The following is a 19,370-nucleotide window of genomic DNA, read 5'->3' as shown; positions in this document are numbered from 1 at the left end:
CCATGATCCTTTGTGAGCACAGATGGGGTTGGACAGGCCACACCTGCCCTATTACTGGAAGTGGGGTGTTCTTCAGCCAGGAGCTCTCCGTGGGTGAAATTTCCCAAGTGGATTTTTTGTTTTGTTTTGTTTTTAAGGAATGGGCATGGAGAGGACATAGTGAGAAGAGCCCTATTATGGGAGAGCATCAGGCTAGCCAGAGACTTTGAGAAAATCCAGCCAGCCAGGATGATTTGAACCTAGAGAGAAAAAGTTAACAAAACAGAAACACAAGGACCAGGCAGAAAGGAAGAGAGTAGCAGTTCTATCCAGAAGGCATTTAAGAAGCCACTTTATTTGAAGGTTGAACTGGGAAACCTTCATTGCAAACATATATTTGTGTAATAAGCACGGATTATTAAAATCTTACTGTTGGGGGACGGCGGGTATGGCAGAGATACTGAGAATTTTCTATTTAATTTTCCTGAATCACTTCCTCTCTCCTTTTCTCGGCCAGCGATGATGACTTTGACATGTCCAGATACTCTTCCTCTGGCTACTCCTCTGCGGAGGTGAGGCTCCACCCCTTACCTCCACAGACTATGGGAGCCGTAACTGCCTCCGCCAGGCTGCAAGACTGGGCCTCTTAGGGGGCAGAAGGCAGGCAGATGGGGCAGAGACCTATAAGGACGGGGCTCCGCAGGAGTCGGGAGAGCCTGGGAAGAAATCACTACCCTGAATCGCAGTGAGCCTGGGGTTATTACAGCGGGGCTCTAAAATAGAACAGGGTGACATGCAGGCAACACGTTCCAGGAGTGGGCCTGAAACGGGAGCACACCCGAACAGAAGCAAGGGTCAAGATGGGAAGTTGATCTTTGGACTGGGCAGGGGTCTGTAGAGGGCCTTAGGAAGACTTGCCTGGGGGAAATGAGTTAGGAAGACTTGCCTGGGGGAAATGAGTTAGGAAGACTTGCCTGGGGGAAATGAGGCCCGGCCAGGCCGGAGTTGGAAATAAACCTGATATGAGAAGGGGCTGTCACTGTGGCCTCGGGGTGGCAGTGGCGCCCTCAGCCCGGGGTGATGCCTTCCAGCTGACTCGAACCTTTTCTACAGCAGATCAACCAAGATTTGAACATCCAGCTGCTGAAGGACGGCTACCGGTTAGACGAGATCCCCGACGATGAGGACCTAGATCTCATCCCCCCCAAGTCCGTGAACCCCACCTGCATGTGCTGCCAGGCCACTTCCTCCACCGCCTGCCACATTCAGTAGCGGGCGGGGTCGCCGCGGCGCACGGGGCGGGGCCGAGTCGGGCCAGGTGGGGCCGGCAGGGGCAGACCCCTACCCAGCTGGCCCACCGGCCCCCTTACAACCCCGAGCCCCTTACAGCCGCCAACCTCGTAACAGTCATTGCTTCCTCCTATGGTAGGACGTGTACCTCTGTGTGTTCATGGAGCCGGAGAAACCAAAACCGGGTCTGTCTCCAGCCCTGGGGCTGGGGGGGGTGGGGCACTGTATGTTCAGTTACTTGGGGGAAACTACACCCAAGCACCCTGCCACCTCTCCCCAGAGCTGCAATCAGGGGCAGCACTGAAGGCCAGGAGGCCAATTGTAAGCAGTCGGGTGAAGGGATCACAAGGCCAGCGGTTTGGCCCCAGGGCCAGTGAAGCCATGAATTCCCCAACTCCAGCCTGGAAAGGAAGGAAAGGGGTTTGGAAAAGAAAAGGCCCCAAGCAATGGGGACAATTCTCACCACCTCAGAGCCCCTCCGCACCCCGTGCCAGCCCGTATACCTATTTGTGTTTCCGCCTCATCTCCAGATGGGAAGCCCGGCAAAGCTGTCCAAAGGGTACTGCCTCTCCACGAGATCACTGCCTTCTCCCTCTGCTGTCACGCTCCTGCTTCCTTACTTGCTGAGGATTGGGGCCGGGGGAGGGGGGAGGTGAGTCTTAGAGAGAGGCCAGGTTTGCGGGTGGTAGGACCTGTTCTCAGAGCCTCTAACCAATGCATCTGTCTCTCTACCCTGTCTCTACCCCTCTCCCAGTCTCCTGGCTATTGGTTCCAGGCTGGAAGCGAGAGATAAGGCTGGCCCCCAGTTCCCAATTCCCCCTAGCCTGAGGTCCAGGAGGCTGGCTTCCAGAAAGGCTCTTCAAGGCAAGCTTAAGAAAAAATGGTGCACCAAGTGGCTGTGTGGATGTGGTAGGGTGTGTGTGTATGAATGTGTGTCTGTGTGTGTGTCTGTGTGTGTTGACCCTGTCTGTCCAGGTCAGCCTGGTGGGTATCTGTGTGTGTGTGTCTGTGTGTGTATGAATGTGTGTATGAAGGTGTGTCTGTGTGTGTGTGTCTGTGTATATGAATGTGTGTCTATGTGTGTGTCTGTGTTTGTCTCTGTGTGTGTGTCTGTGACCGTGTCTGTGTGTGTGTGTGTGTGTGTGTGTTGAACCTGTCTGTCCAGGTCAGCCTGGTGGGTGTCTGTGTGGGTGTCTGTGTGTATGAATGTGTGTCTGTGTGTGTTGAACCTGTCTGTCCAGGTCAGCCTGGTGGGTGTCTGTGTGTGTGTCTGTGTGTGTATGAATGTGTGTCTGTATCTGTGTGTATGAATGTGTGTCTGTGTGTGTGTCTGTGTGTGTTGAACCTGTCTGTCCAGGTCAGCCTGGTGGGTGTCTGTGTGTGTGTCTGTGTGTGTATGAATGTGTGTCTGTATCTGTGTGTATGAATGTGTGTCTGTGTGTGTGTCTCTGTGTGTTGAACCTCTCTGTCCAGGTCAGCCTGGTGGGTGTCTGTGGTGGGGAAATGACTGTGATCTGTTGACTGGACGAAAGGCTCCTTGGGAATGCAGTCAACTGAGGGTGTAGCCTGGCAGTCAGAAGCCTGGGTTCTGGCCCCGGCTCTGACATTCTCCCTGAGCTCTTAAGCAGTTCCCAGGCTTTTCAGGGCTTCAGTTCTCTCAACTGAAAAATAGAGAAGAGCTGACATTACTGACAAAGTCTTCTCATATCTGAAGGAATTTCTTCACAGGAATTTCTGCAGAGGGCTAGAGAGCTGTCTCTGAGCACAGCTAGAAGGTACCCTGAGGTGCGTGCCTGCGTAGGCGTGGGAAGCACATGCAAATTTGTTTGGAAAAGAGGGTGTGTGTGTGTGTGTGTGTGTGTGTCTGTGTCTGTGTCTGTGTGTGTCTCTGTGTGTGGGTGTGTGTGTCTGTGTGTGTCTGTGTCTGTGTGTGTGCGCGTGTGTGTGTGTCTGTGTCTGTGTGTGTCTCTGTGTGTGTGTGTGTGTGTGTGTGTCTGTGTCTGTGTGTGTCTGTGTGTGTGTGTGTGTGTGTGTCTGTGTCTGTGTGTGTCTGTCGTGTGTGTGTGTGTGTGTGTCTGTGTGTGTCTGTGTGCGCACGCGCGCGCGGCTATATGAGGTGTCATGCATACTGTTGCTTCTGCTGCTTTTGCTGATCTGGGGGAGGGAAGCTGAGGATACAACTCAATGCCGAGGAGATGGTAGCTCCCCTGGCTCGGCAGTAGACCTGCCCTCAGTAAAGACAACCAAAAGCCTCAGGCGGCTTGGCCTATTCCCCAACAGCCTCTTCTCACCAAGCCAAAGTGGCCAAAGTATGGCTTCTCCAGGCCTCCTGCTGACGCCCCACACAGGCTGGGGTTTCCACTGTCATGGCTACCGCTCACATTCCACTCTCCGGGTACCAGTCCTGGGAGGTGGGGGCTGGAGTGGGCGTGGTGAGAGGAAGTGTGGGGCTGTCGGCTTAGGAAGGGAAGCACCTCTCCCTTACCCCCCGGGGCTGCCCACTCCAAAGTGTCGACTCCCACACCTCCAGTCCACCTTCCCTCCCCTAGTGCAGAGATCCTAATTAGATAATGAGAAAATGCCAACGGAGGCAAGTCAGAAAGTATCTGCAGGGGCCACAAGGCCCATAGTGGCCCCCATCTGAGCCCCTCTGCCACCCTGGTTAGCATCCCCATTACCCGTCATCTGGGCCCCAGAACTAGAACTCCTACTACCCCCGCCCCACTGGGCTCTTTGACTCACCCTTCTAGAACATGGTACCTCCTCTTTGTAGACTGCTGCCTCTGCTGCTGACTTACTGTGGGATTCTGGCCCATCAACGTCTGTGGCCCTGAGAGCCAGGGAAAAGTGCCCTCCCCACAGGACACACTCGTTCATTAGCAGGCCAGGGCTTTAGACTGGGGTAGTATATACACCGTGGGTACGGGCAGGAAGCTGGCAGCCAGCAGCTTCTGTGTCCAAGGAGAGTCCAAGGTTCCCTCCTCCCTCCCTGTCTGGAAGTTGAAGGGGAAGAGCCAGGGCCTTAGCGTGCCCCAGCTCCCCCCCACCCCTTGTAGATACTGCCTTAACATTCCCTCACCCTAGGCTGTGGCTGCCACCCAGCCAGGTTTCTCCGCGCTCACTAATTTATTTCCAAGAAGGTGTGTGGAAGACATGAGCCGTGTATAATATTTTTTTTAACATTTCCATCGCAGTATTGACCATCATCCTTGGTTGTGTATCGTGTAACACAAATAATGATATTAAAAGCATCAAACAAGCCAGATGCGTCTCCTTACCTGGGCTGTGGGCTGAGGAGGGGAGAAAACTCACCCCCTGGATGCGCATGCATCTCTTCTTATTGATGTGTGAGCCTAGTGAATCACAGCCCTCCTAACCGCTGCCTCTCCGGCAGTGAAAAGTCTGGCCTCCTGTTTTCTAGGGGCCTTCTGAACTCTTGGGACATGGATATTTTGAAGGGTTCAAGGCAGGAAGGGGCTGGCATGGGGAGGAAATGAATCCTCTTGTGCGGGATGGGGCCAAGGCAAGTGATATCATAATGGGCACGCCCATCCTGGAAAGGAAGCCGGGTGGAGTGGAAGCAGGAAGGCTGAGGGGGGAGGGACACTGAGAGGTCCCCCAAAGGAGGGGGTCACAGCAGCTAGGGCACCTTCCAGGCTGGAGGTGTGGGCTGTCTATGGGAAGGGGTGGTCACTGATGTCCAGCAGGAGTCCTTGATAGGCAGAGCCCACTACCGCATCCCTGAGACTCCACCATGTTCCTCTTCTCCCGGAAGACCAAGACCCCCATAAGCACCTACAGTGACTCCTACAGGGCTCCGACCTCCATCAAGGAGGTCTATAAGGACCCACCGCTGTGGGCATGGGAAGCCAACAAGTTTGTGACCCCAGTAAGTACAGGGGTTCCGGTGGGATGGACAGACGACAGTCGTGTGTCTGGATGCCTGGCGTGCGGCTGTCTCTGTGTTTGTAGTTATTTTCAGTTTTTTTTTTAAATTTCATTCCTGTGTTTGTTTATTTACTTATTTGTTGAGACAAGGCCTCACTGTGTAGCCTAGGCTGGCCTTAAACTTGTGACAGCCTTCTACATCAGCCTCCCAAGTTGGTTGGGATTTCAGGCAAGACTGTGCCTAGCCATTTTGTGATAGCTTTGCATTTACTAAGGCAGATTCTAATAACACAGTCTGGCTTTAAACTTGTAATGTAGCCTAGGCTGGCCTTCCATTCCTCATCCTCCTGTCTCAGCCTCAAGTGCTGGGATTACAGTGTGTGCATCACCACACCTGCCTTTATTTATTTATTTGTCATTGTTTATTTTGTGGTGCTGGAAATCAAATCCAGGGTGTCAAGAATGCTAAGCAAGTGTTCTACTCCTTGAACTATAGCTCTAGCTATTAAATTTTTTGATTTAATTTTTAAGTATTATTTGTTTGCATCATTTTTGTTTATATGAATGCTGGGGTTCAAACTCAGGCCCTCGTGCCCACACAGCAGGTGCTGTTGCTCACGGAGCCATTGCCCCAGCTTCTTAAAGTTTGATAGAAGGTCTCAGTAACTTACTTACTCAGGCTGCCCCTGAACTCACTCTGTATCCCAGGCAATCCTCCTGCCTCAGCCCTCCAACAGTGGAGACTACAGGCCTGCTCCCAGCTGCCTTTTCTGTATTTTACTCATTTTCCTAGGTCCATCCAGCAGTGTGTAAAATAGTATAGGGTCCTGTTCTTGTGGAACTACGCCTGTGAGGGACTAATAACAAACAAGAAAAGAAACCACAAAATTTCTAAATTGTCCAAAATGCTGTTTAGCAAATAAACATCGTAGTGGAAACGGAGGAAGCCCACTCCCACAGGTCACAGAAGCCCCTTCTCTCGAGGTGACCTTGCTCTGGACTGGAGAGAGAAGGGAAAACAGGTGAAGAATTAATTCACAGAAGAGCTGAAAGTGCCAATGCCCTGGGGCTACCTGAAGACCAGGCCGGAAATGTTCAGGAGCACATCTTTATGCATGGGTATCACATTCCCTCCTCTGTGTCTGCGGGAGAGAAGAGGAGCAATGAATGTGGGGAATTAGAGATTGTGGGAACAAAGGAATTTATGAATAGAAATTTGTGAAGTATTTCTGTCTAAATATGCTCTGTAGAAAATGAGCAAGAGTGGGAACTTGGAGGGTAGCAAATTGGACCAACCTGGGCTGCATCTGGGTACTTGTCTAAAGCTCTGAGTCTCACATAAAGTTGATTTTTAATTTTTGTTCTATTTTGAAGAATCATAAGTGATAAATATACTTCAAAAGGCAGGATTGCCTGATAGCATGCCAATACCAGCTCTCCGAGAGACACTTATGTTAAAGTAGCTGAAAGTAGAGGCACTAAATCTGTCAGTTCCAGACTGAAATCAAGGTTCAATGTCTCTGGCTCTTTACACACACACACACACACACACACACACACACACACACACACACGCGCACGCACGCACGCGCGCACACACACACACACACACATGCTCACATGCACACGCCTGCAGGCACACACACTCACACCTGCATACATACACAGTGCACACACACACACACTTGCAGGCACACATGCACACCTGCATACATACATAACTCACATCTGCATGCGCGTACACACACTTACCACTGTACAGCTTCTATGGAAGAAAACATCCTTACTGCAGGTCTTCAGGTATCCAAAGTGCTGCCAAATCAACATACGTTCACAGTAAGATAGAAAACAACAAGTCAAGGCCGGTGGTGTTGCTTGGTGGTAAAGCACTTGCCTAGCATGCTTGAGGCCCTAGCTTGCACCCCCAACACTGCTAAAAAGAAAAAGAAAGCTGGGTGGTGGTGGTGCATGCCTCCCAGCACTCAGAAGACAGAGGCAGGTGGATCTCTGTGAGTTGGAGGCCGGCCTCGGCTACAGAGTGAGTTCCAGGAGAGCCAGGGCTACACAGAGAAACCCTGTCTCAAACAAACAAACAAACAAACAAACAAACAAACAAAACCACCATATTACAGAATCACCAGAAATAACAGACCTGAGGATCTCAGATGTGGAATTAACATCTTTAAAGTTTTAAATGGAAGGGCAAGGGATGTAGGTCAACAGTTTTTTTTGTTTTTTGTTTTTTGGTAAGACTCAGACAAATCTCTAGAGAGATAATCAAGAAAGACAAGATACAGACAAAAAACACTTCTAACCGAGGACCTAGAAGAAAATAGAGGAAAGAAATAGTCTGAGCAGCTTTAGTAAAATTGGAGACAAATGAACGCTGGGTGAAGTACTCCTCTGCGGTTTTAGCCACTCGGGAGGCTGAAGGTGAGGGAGGCGACATAGTGAAGCCGTCGTTTTAGTGGCTGGAAGTGAAGGTTAGAACCTCCTTCTTCAGCTTTAGTGAACTATGAAATATGAAGTCCATCTGTACAATGAACTTCTATTTGTATTCTGTATACTCAAAAAAAGCCTGCCAAGTAAAGGCCCCTGACTGACCTGACTAATCTCTGGGCCTACACGGTGGCTGGAGAGGACAGACTTGTGTAAGTTGTTCTCCTGCTACACAACACCACACACACACACACACACACACACGCACCACACACACACACACACACACACAACACACACACACATACACATATACACCACACACACACACACACACACACACACACACACACCACACACACACATACACATATACACCACACACACACACACACCACACACCACACATACACATATACACCACACACACACACACATACACATATACACCACACACACACACACCACACACACACACACACACCACACACACACATACACATATACACCACACACACACATACACACACACACACACACCACACCACACCACACCACACCACACCACACTCACACCATAAAATAAAACACAACAAAAATTTTTTTAGGCTGGGCATGATGGTGCACATCTTTAATCCCAGCACTTCAGGAGGCAGAGGCAGGTGGATCTCTCTGAGTTTGAGGCCAGCCTGAGCTACACATCAAGTTCCAAGACAGTCAGGACTACACAGAGAGAGACCCTGTCTCAAAATAAGAAAATTAAGAGGCTGGAGAGATGGCTCAGAGGTTAAGAGCACTGGCTGTTCTTCCAGAGGTCCTAAGTTCAATTCCCAGCAACCACATGGTGGCTCATGACCATCTATAATGAGATCTGGTGCCCTCCTCTGGCATGCAGGCATACGTAAATAAATCTTAAAAAAAATAAATAAATAAAAGCAGGGCAGTGGTGGCACACACCTTTAATCTCAGTTCTCGGGAGGCAGAACCAGGGAGGCCAGCCTGGTCTACAGAGTGAGTTCCAGGACAGGCTCCAAAGCTACACAGAGAAACCCTGTCTCGGAAAAACCAAAAAAAAAAAAAAAAAGAAGAAGAAAAAAGAAAGAAAGAAAAGAAAAAGAAAATGAAATGGAGCTAGGGAGCTGGCTCAGTTCATAAAGTGATTGCTGTGCAAGCGTGAAGGTGTGAATTCAATTCCCAACACCAGTGTAAAAGCCCAGTGCAGTGACTCATGCCTAATCCCATGGCTGGAGAAGGAGAGACAGAAGGACTCCTGGGGCTTTCTGGCAAGTCGCTGAACCAGATCTCTAGGTCCAGTGAGAGACCCTGTCTCAAAAGCAAGGCAGAGATCGATAAAGGAAGACACTGAACATTGCCTTGGCCTTCACACAAATGTCCATACACTTGCAGCTGCACACACACACACACACACACACACACACACACGATAAAGAATTTTCCAAACAGATATGCATTACATATATTAATTACAAAGTTATAGAAAGTCATAAATAGATGAATAAACAAAATAGCATATATCAAGAATAGACTCATACATATATGGAAACAATATTCAGCAAAAATGGTTGACAATAAAGCTGTGGAAGAATTTATCAGGCTTGGGGTGGCGTGACAAATTCATGGGAGAAACATAAACTGCTCAGTAAGAAAACTAGTTATTCATATGGATAGAAATAAAATTAATATCTAATACTGCACCCAAAATGAAAGTACTGTTAGACTAAATATGGAAAGTAATACCATATAGCTTTCAGAAGAAAATACAGGACATTATTTCCATTATCTGAGAGTATGGATAGACTTCTTTAGTCACAAAAAGCATTAACCATCAAACAGATTAATAATTCAGCTGGTTTAAATTATGAACTTCTGTTCATCAAAGACACCATAAAGGGGGAAAAAAGCCACAAACTGAGAGATTTGCAACATGTAACTGATTAGTATACAGAATACATAAAGAAGGATAATCCTCTGGGCTAAAATTGAACACACATGCATTCTGACCCCTGCCTGAAACTGCAGTAAATAGATACTTGAGACCCAGATTCATGAGGCTGGTGAGAAGGAGCCAAGGGCAAGGAAAGCCTGGCACGTGCGGAGTATGACTGACCAGGCGCATCTGAGATTGCGGGTGGAGACCCAGCGGCAGACGCCCAACGTCATTCAGCTTAAGGATACAGAGTTCAGAAAGGCTCAGGGATTGGCGATTCTGGTTCTCTGGAACTGAAGGCGGGACAGGACCAAGGCTAAAATAAAGATTATTTGAAAGTCACTTAAGAAGCCGTTAAACCTACTAATGGTTTCTATTCCTTGCCGTGGGGTGACTGCCTGGCTCCGGCTCTGGAAAAGTCACAAGTCTGTTTTTGTTTTTTTTTTTTTTTCTTGGCAAGGATCTTGAAAGCAGATGAACATCCATATATCGACTGTTAAAATCCCCAGCAGCCCTCTTCTGCACTGGCAGCTGGATCATTACCCTAGGCCAAAGATTAAAGGAGCCTTTCCAGAGAATAAGATCCCCACAAAAGAAAGGTGTTAGGATACTGGTGGAGTCTGCAAGCAATAGTCCAGCTGGACTAGTAGTGGGTGCCATGCCAGTTACCCAGTGGTGCTAGCCGCTGGCAAATGGCTCAAGGCCTCAGACACGAGTTCTTTCAGTTTTTTATTTATGATCATGAGCAAAGATCACAGACAGCTTAGGAAAGCTTCTAACAAAAAAAAAAATGGTTGATGTCTGTGAGTTCTTCTAAATGGTTCTCTCTCTCTCTCTCTCTCTCTCTCTCTCTGCGTGTGTGTGTGTGTGGTGTGTGTGTGTGTGTGCTGCACCAGGGGAGGCCTGAGGTTGGTATTGGGAGTCTCCTTCAATTGTTCTCCTTTTTTTTTCTTTTCAATGAGTGTTTTGTTTGTTTGTATGTATGTGCACTGTGCACATGCCTGGTGCCCCTGGAGGTTAGAAGAGGGTATCAGATCCCCCTGGAACTGGAGTTCTAGACTGTTGAGCCACCATGTGGGTTCTGGGAAGTGAACCTAGGTCCTCTGCAAAAACAATAAGTGATCTTGACTACCGAGCCATCTCTCCAGCACCCTCCATCTATCTTATTTTTTGAGACAGGGTCTTTCACAGTACATTGAACTCCAAGTTTCCGCTTGTCTCACTGGCCAATGAGCTACAGGGATCTGTCTGGTTCTGCTCCCTGCTCCCAGCGTGGAAGCAGGCTATAAGCATGCTCTGCTGCACCTGGCTTTTTCACAATGGTGCTGGGGATCCAAACTCAGGTCTTCATGCTCGCCCAGCAGACACTTTACTGATTCAGCCCTGAATGACTGCGTGTGTGTGTGTGTGTGTGTGTGTGTGTGTGTGTGTGTGTGTAGTGTGAGTTTAGTATGTGTATCTATGAATGCACATCTGTGTAGGTTTAAATGGAGCGAGACTATGTGCATATAAAGCTCAGGGAAGCACTGAACTATGGCACCCTTGCACAGAAAGCTGCTTCCACCCACATGGGAATGTCACTGCGCCAGATGTGACAGAGCATCATTGGCTAGGCACACATTATACCAGAAGGTCCTGAACTAAGGACTTTTCTGGGAGCAACCAGGCATTGCGCGCGCACACACACACACACAAACGCAGGCACGCACACGCACACGCCCTTGCCCTTGAAATCAAAGGGTCAAGTATGAGTGATCTCAGCTAGCACTTCAGGCTGTCCTGAGAGATCCATGGAACCTATAACCTATTTGGAATTCTGCCCTCAGACAAAGACAAGGGACCCCAAAAGGAGGTCTTCATCTGACTTTCCATACATCTATTCAAACAAGGAGTGCTGGGCTGAGGTGAGGTGAACTTCAGTAAGTGGAAGACCCCAGAGTCCAGAATAAGAACAGGAAAAAAGCCAGGGCGGTGGTGGTACAGGCCTTTAAGCCCAGCATTCGGGAGGCAAAAGCAGGCAGATCTCTGTGAGTTCAAGGCCAGCCTGGTCTATAGAGCGAGTTCCAGGACAACCAGAGCTACACAGAGAAACTCTGTCTTAAAAAAAATTAAAAAAAAAAAAAAAACCAGGAAAAATGATCAAGGGCAGATAACGACCAGAACAAAGTGAATCTCAAGGCCAAGGAGATAATACTGCTGTCAGAGAAAGAGTCACAGTAGAGTCCCGGTCTTGTTAGAGACAGGGTGTTAAATATTCAAACAGATATCCCACCAAATCCTTCAGCTTCAAGGTGCCGGATGCCCTCCCTGTCCCAGAAATCTGCATGGGGCAGTCAGTTCCCAGGAAGCCAGCCTTCCTTCTAAGTTGTGTCCACTGGCCCTGTTAGGGGAGACTCAGGCCCTGTTCTCAGTGAGGCACAGTCCAGACATCAGGCATACATGCCTGTTAACCTTCCGGAACTCTCTCCCAGCCAGGAAAGAGCAGAAATGAAGTTAGAAAACTACCCCAACTAAGGGCAAGAGCCTGGTTCTGTGTGTCACCTTTAGATAAGAAAACAAGCAAACAAGAAAAAGGGGCACGAAGATGGTTCAAAAGCAGGTCTGGAAGCCGGAGAACATCTCTGCAGTTAAGAGCACTGACTGCTCTTGCAGAGGTAACAGATTCTGTTCCCAGCCCCGGTACAGGGGACTCGCAAATGTCTGTAACTCTAGTTCTCGGGGTTCTGGCGCCCTCTTTTGGCCTCTTCAGGCACTGCATTATGTGATGCATGTATATACATATAGGCAACACACGCACACACAGAAAGTTTAAATTAAAACAAAAGTAGCTCTATGCAGAAGGGCCAGCGTGACACGAGAATCCATCCCCCTTGTACTGGGGGTAGGTGGAAATTCAGCCAGGCTGAACTTTTCAAGAATGACTAGATCTAACTCCAGCGGGGTTCCAAGGCTTGAGAACTCTGTGCCACTTTTCCTCTCTCCCTCTACCCAGGGTCTGACTCAGACTATGCACCGTCATGTGGATCCTGAGGCCCTTCAGAAGATGGTCAAATGTGCTACACAGGACTACACCTATAAGAGTTCCATATCAGGCCACCCTTACTTGCCTGAGAAATACTGGCTCTCTCAAGATGAAGGTGGGCTCGCAACCTCTTCCTAATTTCGACCTTAGAAGTGGCCCCAGCAATGACCCTCAAATTGAGCCCGTTTGGATCCTGATCTCCGTCCTGACCTTCTTATTCATGACCTTCTTATTCTTCTTATTCCCTAATCGACCCCCTGTGCAACCTGATACCCTGCCCCCTATTCCAGCCCTTGACTCTGGAGGAGACTCAAAGCCATGGTTTTTTTTTTTTTTTGAAGTTTACAGTCTCAAAATAGAGCTAGGATCTAACCAGGCATGGCGGCATATGTCTACAGTCTCAGCTACACAGGAGGTTGAGGCAGGAAGGTCACTCGAGCCTGGCAGTTTGAGGCCAACCTGAACAACATAGCCAGCTACCATTGCAAAGAAAAAAAAAATCACTGCAAAGGCCTGAGGTCTCATCCCCAGCAAGGTGGAGAGAGGGTTAACCTCCTACAGGTCCCGTCTCTTCCGTTCCCTCAGCCACCCTTTCCCACCGGCTTTCTCCAATTCTGTCTTTCAGCCCCTCTACAGCCTGGGGCGTTTTCTTTCCACCTACAATGTTTTCTCTTGTTCTTCTCTTTCGCAGAGACATAGTCTAGACTCATATTTTTTATGAAAAATCACCTTTCTCCTTTGGCCACATGTTTATGATCTGTCCCCCTGCCCATTAAGGACGGACGGAACGCTGTGAACGCTGTGGTCTTAGTCACAGTGGTGCCCTCTCCATCATGGAGCTTCATTGGCACTTCTCTTCAGAAGTATCTGTTGAATTAATTGATAATTCCCAGTTAATGGTGAGAGCCTGGAGCACTGAAGTTATATTTGTGTGTGAGATTATCACACCCGTGGGAATGCTCCGTGGTTAGCCTCTGAGACAAGTCCTGCGCTTCACGCTTCTGGCCACTCTCTCCTTGAAATAACCTCCTTCCTCAATTTCCCTTTCTTCAGTAACTCGGTGTGGAAATGGGAGCCACCATCTCTGGCCATTTTATGTACCCCATGCATGACTTTTTGTTTTGTTTTGCTTTCTGAGACAGGGTTTCTCCGTGTAGTTTTGGTGCCTGTCCTGGATCTCGCTCTGTAGCCCAGGCTGGCCTCGAACTCACAGAGATCCGCCTGGCTCTGCCTCCCGAGTGCTGGGGTTAAAGGCGTGCACCACCACCGCCAGGCCCTCGTGGCTTTTTTTAATGATTTATTTTTTATTTTCTGACCATTGGTGTTTTGCCTGCATGTACATCTGTCTCTGTGTTGGATCCCCTGGAACTGGAGTTACAGTTGTGAGCTGTCATATGGGTGCTGGGAATTGAACCCAGGTCCTCTGGAAGAGCAGCCAGGGCTTGTAACTGTAGAGCCATCTCCCCAGCCCCGTGGGTTGAGTTACTATTATCGCAAATCTTTCCGGTTTTGTTGACCTCTCGCTAGCATCCCACTGTCTTGTACTTTGAGCAATGTTCAATTCAAACATCTCAAACTTAGTAGCCAAATCCTCCAGCTTTGAACAGCAAATTTAACACTCCTCCCCTCCCATCAGGAAGCTGTTTTTCTTGGGCTTCTTTTATGATTTTGTAGGGTTTGGTTTGGTTTTGGTTCATATGTACCCGTGGCTAGTGCACCACTGGATATGTAGACCAGGCTGTCTGCCTCCTGAGTGCTAAGGTTAAGAGCTGTGTCACCATGCCCAGTCTTTTAAGTATTTTTATTACATTTATCAGTTTTGTATGTGTGTATATGGGGGGGGCAAGCCCATATCATAGCCCATATGTGGAGGTCAGAGGACAACTTTGTGGAATCACTTTTCTCCTTCTACCATATGAGTCTCGGGGGTTGAACTCAGATTGTCAGACCTGGTAGCAAATGCCTTTACTCATTAGATCTTTCTGTAGCCCAGGCTAGGCTAAAATACACAATGTCACCCAGGCTGGTCTTGAACCCTTTGTGGGCCTCCAACCCAAGCCCCACAAATGCTGGGATTGCAGGAATGCACCACCAGGCCAGAGTTCTTGTTCATCCTGTCTCTGTCCTTCAGGCTTTGGGGGAGTGGACCAGAGACGGCTTTGTAGGACATGGTTAAAAGATGAAGCAGTACTAAAAGGTTTTGAACTAGAACAGTGTCTTGTTTGAATTTCCCTTGTGGAAAAGTATCATAGCTTCTATGTTGATGTTGGGTTGTAAGATTTCAAAGATGGAGCAAGTAGACCCGTAGACTAATCATAATAGCTTTCTGTATGCCAAGCATTCTTTCCTTTTTCTTCTCCTCCTTCCACACTCCTCTTCTTTAGACAGGGTCTCCCGTAGCCTAGAGCTGGCCTTGAACTCAATTTGTAGCCAAAGAGGACCTTAAACTCTTGATCCTCTTGCCTCCACCTTCTCAGGACTGGGAATGTCGGGGCTGTTTGTTTGTTTGTTTGTTTTGGTGTCCTTAATCAATATATCATCATATAGTCCAGGCTGGCCTTGAACTCAAAGCAATTCCCCTGCCTCAGCCTGCTGGAATTACAGGTATGGGCCACCGCGTTCAGCATTTTTCTAAAACTTTTGTATAGATGAACTCATCTAGACATCACAACAAATCCTACACTTTTCCCTCTGCAGTGCTGAAATCTGAAGCCAGGCACTGAACCATAGAGTATATCCTGCTAACCATGACATTATTTCTGTCTCCTGGTGAAGGCGACACAGGGATAAAGGAGTGAGCTCATAGAGGAAGAGGGAAGAAATTCAAGCAATTTTAAGGTTGCGTAGGCAGACCTTGGGACCCGGCTATGCTAGAGAGGGGAGGCCCCATTTCCAGGCTGGCTGATTCAAAGACAGTGCGGACCAGGTGAAAGCGGCTAGCACAATGTACTCAAACCTTGTTCGAAAGCGTCGCTTAGGTGAGGCATGACCTGTGGCTGGATGGCAAAAAACAAGGGTGGCAGACAAGGGTATGGTATTCCAGGCCTGTAATCCCAACACTAGAGAAGGTGAGGTAGGAGGATAGACAGACTGAGGCTAGCCTGGGCTACATAGAATTCCAGACTTACATAGTAAGATCCGGTCTCCAAAATGAAGAAATGAATGGTAGGGGGTCTGCAAATCTGGACTTGGGAACTGGGGTCAGTGAGGGTCAGCTTGGTGACAGAGATCAGAGAAGAGACATTTAGAAGGTCCCAGGCTCTGGATAGACTGAGAAGTAATCCTCTCTGACGTCTCCACTCCTATGCTGAAGAGGACAAATGCTGTACAAGCTACCTGGATAATGACCGTTACAACTCCTGGAGGACAGGACCACCTTACAACAGCTACTGGAACAAGTATACCACCTGTCTTCCCCGACTACCTAAGGTACCTGCTGTGCCGCCCACAATTACCTGAGGTCTGGGACACACACACACACACACACACACACACACACACACACACGTCTCCACACTGCATTGACTCTTCCCCATCTGTAAAAGTAGGGCTGCTTTTTGTTTTGTTTTGTTTTTTCATTTTTTAGCTGACAATGGAGGCCAGGAATTGGCCTGTGATAGACCCGTGGGTTCCAGTCTCTGACCGAGCTTGGTGGTGACATGGCTAGTGTGCACTCCTTGACCGTTTGGAAGCTTGCCAAGTAGTACTGCCTCGTCTAGTCTAGCTACTGTGACACCAGCGCTGCCTTTGACTCAGTAATGAGCTAGGTCCTCCCTGCCCCGCCTTCCCCTCCTTTATGACGGAACACGGGCAAGGAGAAGAAGGAGACTGCTCAACCGCACAGTGAATACAGGAGACTTCGAAGGATAGGGAGTCTCCGTGAGGCCCAGGCCTTTCTCCAGGCGTGTGAGGCCGACTGAAATCCAGAGCAGCCGAGCTTAGCTGGAAGCTGATAGCTGACTGAACCCTTTTGAAATAGAACTTTCTCCTGAATCGGATCCACCACCACCACCACCCCGCGCCCCCCCCCCCGCGCCCCGCCGCCGCCAAGAGATTCTGATGAACAAGCCATATTAACCAGAGCCCCCTCCCCACATTAGAGACGCGCAGATACAGAAGGCATATAGGTAAATGCTAAGGTAGCGTTGTCAGAGTCCCAGACCTAAAAACGCCTTTACCACCCACCCCTCCCGCGGGGTCTGGCATCCTCACCTTCACCTTGCCCGCGTAGGCGGAGCAAATGCGTTGCCCAGCAACAGCGCCAAACAACCCAGGAGAATAGGGGAGCTGCTGAGGAGGGGAAACTGCACCACCTGGAGACAGTCTGGGTATTCAAGGAAGACAGCTTCTCCCCTCCCCTCCCCTCCCCTCCCCTCCCCTCATCCCCCAAAAGGAGCAACTATCTCATGTCAGAGCTTAAGGTAGCACGTGTGCCGCTTCCAGGATGCCGGGATGGAGACAGTAGTACGAGGAATGCCGTTGGAGTACCCTCCTAAACCGGAACGCCTCAACGCCTACGGTAAACGGCGGGTTGGGCAGTGGAAGAGGATTACTGAGTGCGAAGGAGGAAGCCAGAGGGCAGGATGGGGATCTGGGGAACCTAGAGAGAGTGTAATTGTGTCTGTCCCTGTTTTTGTCTCTGCCTCGGGCTCTGATCCTGCTTTTCCCCATCCCTCTGGCGCTGTCTTTGGGTATCCTGGACTCTGGGCTCAGAGCGCGACGTAGTGGTGAACATGCTGAACTCGCTGTCCCGGAACCGGACCCTGCCACAGATTGCGCCCCGCTGCGGGTGCGTGGACCCTCTGCCGGGCCGCCTGCCATTCCAAGGATATGAAAGCCCTTGCTCGGGCCGCCACTACTGTCTGCGCGGGATGGACTACTGCACCACCGGGGACACCAGCACAGAACGCCGCCTGCGGCCTTTGTGTTCCGAGGAGCCGACTGTAAGGTTCGCAGGGATCCGCCCGCCTTGGCCGGGCTCCACCCACAAATGAGCCCCGCCCGCTAGGGTCCCGCCCTAGACGCCTGCAGGCCCGCATCCTGCCTCATTCTGGCTCTGTTGTTTCCACGCCAGGTCCCTATAGGCTTCTGCCTGCTTACAGGGCCCCAAGGCACAAGCGAGCAGCTAAGGCAGAGAACCAGCGTGAAGGTTACTCCCAAGTCCTCAGTCCTGTCCCTTCCAACCGTGCTCAAGGTCGACCTGACAAGTGTTTGTATTCTGGAGATCCTGCAAAACAGTTTAAGAGGATTCCAAACCCCTCACATCAATCGCAACCTTTTCTCACATTCACCGTTATTGGACCCCTGGGTCTGGAGACAGAGGTTCTAGCCCGGGCCTAGGAGCATCGTCAGCAGTGGGCAGGATCATTGTTGGGGGGAAAGGAAGTGGTTACTGCTTCCCGACAGGGTCCATGTCTTCCTTGAGCGCACAGAGGAGCACAGCATCCAGCCTGCGTCCAGCCACAGCAGACAATACGGATGGAGGGGGGAGGGGGCCTTTCAAGTCTGTGACTGTTTAGAGCTGTGCAGAAGGTCCTGAACCCTGTTCCTAATCCTATGACGATCTCCTACCCTTCCTCAAGCCTGGTTCATTGTCAAAGATTGGAATCTCTTCCCTCAGAAGGGAAAAGGGGTGTGTGGGTGTGGGAAAGTGTCTGAGTCTCCAGAAGGCCTAGAATCCTTACCTGCTTCCCTGAGTTGAAGAAATCGCTGTCTCACGGAACGGGAGTGGGGTGGGGCATGCTGGATCCTCAAAGGCTACATCTGATCCTCTCCAGATTCCTGGCAGCAAAAACCAGGCCTTGGTGCGGAGGGGACTCCCTGGAACCTTCTCACAGGCCCTGCTGTAGTGGGTTTATGAAGGGCAAAGAAGGACCCATAGAATTGATACTGTATATCCAGGTTCTTGGTCTGGAATACTGCGATATGAGGATATCAAAAAGCCCGATCTCTCCCTGCTGTTTCTTCCTTCACTAGGAGTGTCTCGCCCTACGGACACCGACCCGGAATGCTATGTGCTGTTACAACTCCCCCGCTATCATACTACCCATTTCCCAACCTTAGGTAAGTTTGGCGCCAGGAGACAAGCTGGGGGTGGGAAACGCCTGTTGAGGCGCTCAGACAGGGAATTAACGCCAGGGGGCGCTAGTGCCATGGGGAAGTCAATGGTTGCCAGAGACCAGAAGACCTCAACCAAGGGCTTGAGTTGGCAGTGGACTTAGAGTCAAGGGAATTGGGTTCAAAGTTTTATATAAAGGTTAAGAAGTCAAGGCTGGGCAGTTATGTCTTGGGTATTAGAAATTCAACAGTAGAACTTGAGGTCAGTGTCAGCGGGGGGAAAAGGTTGAGATAAGGTTAATATTGAGAATTGGAGTCATCTCTTCTTGCAGATGGGACACAAGTCACTTCAAGAAAACCGGTGGTCCCCAGAGAAACAACTATGTTGTCCATCCTGAGTTTGTGTCTGAGTCCTATCCTCTCTACCATTCCTGGTAAAGCTTTGGCCAGGTCAAGGAAGTGGGTGGAGCAATAAACTCTCCACCACAAAAACTGCTTCCGGTGTCCTTATGTGGAAAGATCTGGATGTGAACCTCTCCAATCATTTCAGGACACCCCTAAGTGCCCCCCTGATATAGCAGTAATCCAGCTGATGTCCTCCTCCCCATCACCAGAGAGCCTGAGTCCAGCTAGCCATGCAGGTCTGTGGACTTGAAGACCGTCTAGCCGACATTTTTCCCAATATACGCATAAACATAGATTCCTCTCACATCTCAGATCCCAGGCTTCCATTCCAACCTCCCAGAT

At 49.6% G+C, this 19,370-nt stretch overlaps 2 protein-coding genes and 1 long non-coding RNA gene across 16 annotated transcripts in view; 2 read left to right on the top strand and 1 right to left on the bottom strand.

Annotated features, from left to right (window-relative positions):
• Window positions 1–2,411, top strand: part of Fam219a (family with sequence similarity 219 member A) — a 53,767-nt gene extending 51,356 nt beyond the window's left edge. For 2 of the 4 annotated variants that reach the window (XM_059254152.1, XM_059254154.1), the window contains exons 5-6: window positions 497–551; window positions 1,096–2,411. In XM_059254152.1, the coding sequence (XP_059110135.1) occupies window positions 497–551; window positions 1,096–1,251 (211 nt within the window). In that variant the 3' untranslated portion in view covers window positions 1,252–2,411. Of the gene's footprint in view, window positions 1–496; window positions 552–1,092 lie in introns of all 4 variants that reach the window. The other 2 variants (XM_059254151.1, XM_059254153.1) reach the window with 1 other exon arrangement.
• Window positions 303–6,966, bottom strand: LOC131903533 (uncharacterized). 6 transcript variants are annotated; one of them, XR_009377529.1, is made up of 6 exons: window positions 6,910–6,966; window positions 4,012–6,299; window positions 3,561–3,687; window positions 1,773–1,892; window positions 1,203–1,670; window positions 303–1,122 (listed from the first exon to the last, which is right to left on the bottom strand). It is a non-coding gene; the product is annotated as an uncharacterized LOC131903533 (long non-coding RNA). The 6 variants fall into 6 exon arrangements; XR_009377528.1 differs by having other exon boundaries at window positions 303–1,119; XR_009377530.1 differs by having other exon boundaries at window positions 1,418–1,670.
• Window positions 4,822–19,115, top strand: Spmip6 (sperm microtubule inner protein 6). 6 transcript variants are annotated; one of them, XM_059254145.1, is made up of 7 exons: window positions 4,822–5,158; window positions 12,537–12,681; window positions 15,880–15,995; window positions 17,010–17,085; window positions 17,280–17,514; window positions 18,543–18,629; window positions 18,956–19,115. In XM_059254145.1, the coding sequence occupies exons 1-7, from the start codon at window positions 5,024–5,026 to the stop codon at window positions 19,059–19,061; spliced, it is 900 nt and encodes a 299-aa protein (XP_059110128.1). In that variant the 5' UTR covers window positions 4,822–5,023; the 3' UTR covers window positions 19,062–19,115. The 6 variants fall into 6 exon arrangements, with proteins under 6 accessions (XP_059110128.1, XP_059110129.1, XP_059110130.1 ...); XM_059254146.1 differs by having other exon boundaries at window positions 4,825–5,158; window positions 17,280–17,509; XM_059254147.1 differs by lacking the exons at window positions 4,822–5,158; window positions 12,537–12,681 and adding an exon at window positions 15,299–15,544.
• The last annotated feature ends 255 nt before the right edge of the window (window positions 19,116–19,370 follow it).

The sequence above is a fragment of the Peromyscus eremicus genome, chromosome 2 (assembly GCF_949786415.1).
Source record: "Peromyscus eremicus chromosome 2, PerEre_H2_v1, whole genome shotgun sequence".
Classification (NCBI taxonomy): domain Eukaryota; kingdom Metazoa; phylum Chordata; class Mammalia; order Rodentia; family Cricetidae; genus Peromyscus; species Peromyscus eremicus.
The sequence above is the reverse complement of the archived record's forward strand: the minus strand, read 5'-3'. Positions and strand labels throughout refer to the sequence as shown.